The sequence below is a fragment of the Triticum aestivum genome, chromosome 3B (assembly GCF_018294505.1).
Source record: "Triticum aestivum cultivar Chinese Spring chromosome 3B, IWGSC CS RefSeq v2.1, whole genome shotgun sequence".
Lineage (NCBI taxonomy): Eukaryota > Viridiplantae > Streptophyta > Magnoliopsida > Poales > Poaceae > Triticum > Triticum aestivum.
The window spans coordinates 4,894,097-4,896,242 of record NC_057801.1 but is presented as its reverse complement, the minus strand read 5'-3'; the positions used below and the strand labels follow the sequence as shown (position 1 = coordinate 4,896,242).

Here is a 2,146-nt window from a genome sequence, read left to right as displayed (position 1 = left end):
TAAATGGTACCGCTTCATTATGTTTGATACGTTTATACAATGTCATGCCATGCCATAAAACAGAGTAATAATATCACTATTTATCATAAAGGAGAAGTAAATTGTGATGGATGGATACCTTTATAATTCAACAATAGTGCGATTGCGTGCGGCGTAAAACTGTACTAGTGGCCCTTAAGTATGTACACGCATAGAGAGCATAAAGTTAAATTTCTCGCTTCTTCAGTTTAACCATGAGCCCATTCTTCATCTCCAGTATACAAGACGGCTTGGGTTGAATGCTCTGCCCTTCCACTGCTTGCACATCGAAGTTCCACACCATTGTGGCGACGACAGTCTTCATCTGCATAATAGCGATGTCCTTTCCGAGGCACATTCTCGGGCCTGAGTTAAAGGCTAAAAACTTGTGAGATGGTACATACTTCAGGTTGTTGCCATCATCCGAGAGCCACCTATCTGGGTTATAGTCGAGGCAGTCTTTACCCCACAAGCCCTCCATTCTACCCATGGAGTGAAGAGAAATAAAGATGGTGTCGCCGGCTTGCACCTGGTGGCCACTTGGCATGATATCATCGCCGAACACCGTCTTGCGCTCGATTGGCGCCGGTGGGTACAACCTGAGAGTCTCGTACAAGGCGGCTCTCAGATACACTAGAGATTTGGTCTCGTCCGGTTCAAAGATCACCATGGCACCTACCCTAGACGCTACTTTGTTTGATGCAATGGGTGAGAGTTCATTGCGGATGATTGGCACGATCTTAGGGTTCTGGGTGAGGTTGTAGAAGAACCATGTAAGGGTAGTTCCAACTGTATCCCTTGCAGCGACCATGTAACCAATCATCATAGCATGGAACAAGTCATCATCAGCATACTCAGGGTCATGGAGGAACGAAGACACAAAATCCACACCATCTTGTTCCTCGTCGTTACCAACATGACATGTGTTGATCTTCCTCCTCTTCATCATCTCCACAACGAACACTCGTAGCACCCTGTGCGCCATGCGAAGCTTTCTCTCAGGGCCGATGTTTAGCTGCTTCATCAACTTCCAGCAAGAAGCCGGCATCACGTGTCGGAGAAAACCCACCTCCATGACTATATCCATGGCGACTGCGGCGTCCATGGGTGGCATGTCCGGGGATAGGAGGCCCGGGTCCACGCTGAAGAGAGCCGTAGCAGCCAGGTCAAACATAAACCTCGACATCATTTCTTGCATGTCGAACGGGGTGCCGGTGCTCGCCATGTGGGTAAATAAAGGGAGCAGGATGTTCTTCACCTTGTCACGGCAACAAGCCGCAATCCTAGCAACGAACCGTGGATTGCTGAGCACGCCCTTGACTTTGGCACGCTGCCTAGGACACGGCTCGCCGTCGATGGTGAAGAGGCTGCCGCCCATGATGTCGAAGATAGCAGCGAACTCCGCGCCCTTGGGGAAATTGGTGTAGTTGGTTGTAAAGATGTGTCGAACGTTCCTAGGGTCGCATGTGACGAAGAATCGCATTCCAGTCCCGGGTGGGCTGTGCGCCCTGAAGTTGTGGCCTGATCCAGCGAAGACCAGGGTGCCATAGTCATGGATGTTGTGGATGTTGGCCACTAAGGAAGGGAACATGTGCAGTATTGGCCAGTTTGTTGGGAGCACTGCTGGGTTCTTTGATCTACAACTAGCCCTGAGGTACAGGTAGAGGGGAACAAGCAGCACAACCACTACGGAGATGAGCAGCTCTTGTGAGAAAAGAATTGGCATTGTTATCACTAGTGTGGGATGCTACTAATAGATTTATCCTTCAATGAACATGCATGGGCGCTGGCTATGGCTTCATATATAGACAAGCTCCCTCCATGGTACAGTACTAGCTCAGTCCATATGTACCGCACAACACTAGCAGCGAGCGATGTGCACACGTATATTTCCCTCCATTGGTATACTCTATTAGCGTCAATATTACTGCACTTCATTGGGTTGGCAATATAACTTGCTTTGGGTTCTAGTCACTTGTCTATGCTGCCTGCCTTTTAAGTCCCTTTCGCGTCTTAATTTCCGTCCTGTCATGGTCACAAACTCATCAAGATTCCTAGCTAGATTCGTTCCACATGGTTGTGAATAGACTGGAAGTTTTCTCGCAAAAAAGAAAAAGAAACGTCGACT

General features: G+C 48.6%; 1 protein-coding gene across 1 annotated transcript; it reads right to left on the bottom strand.

Annotated features, from left to right (window-relative positions):
* Positions 1–1,801, bottom strand: LOC123068188 (noroxomaritidine synthase 2). Its single transcript, XM_044490676.1, has one exon. The coding sequence runs from the start codon at positions 1,742–1,744 to the stop codon at positions 206–208; it is 1,539 nt and encodes a 512-aa protein (XP_044346611.1). The 5' UTR covers positions 1,745–1,801; the 3' UTR covers positions 1–205.
* Positions 1,802–2,146: the final 345 nt, after the last annotated feature.

What these genes read in the sequence shown, in the direction of transcription:
- LOC123068188 (XM_044490676.1), bottom strand. Translation starts at nt 1,744, where the DNA reads ATGCCAATTCTTTTCTCACAAGAGCTGCTCATCTCCGTAGTGGTTGTG.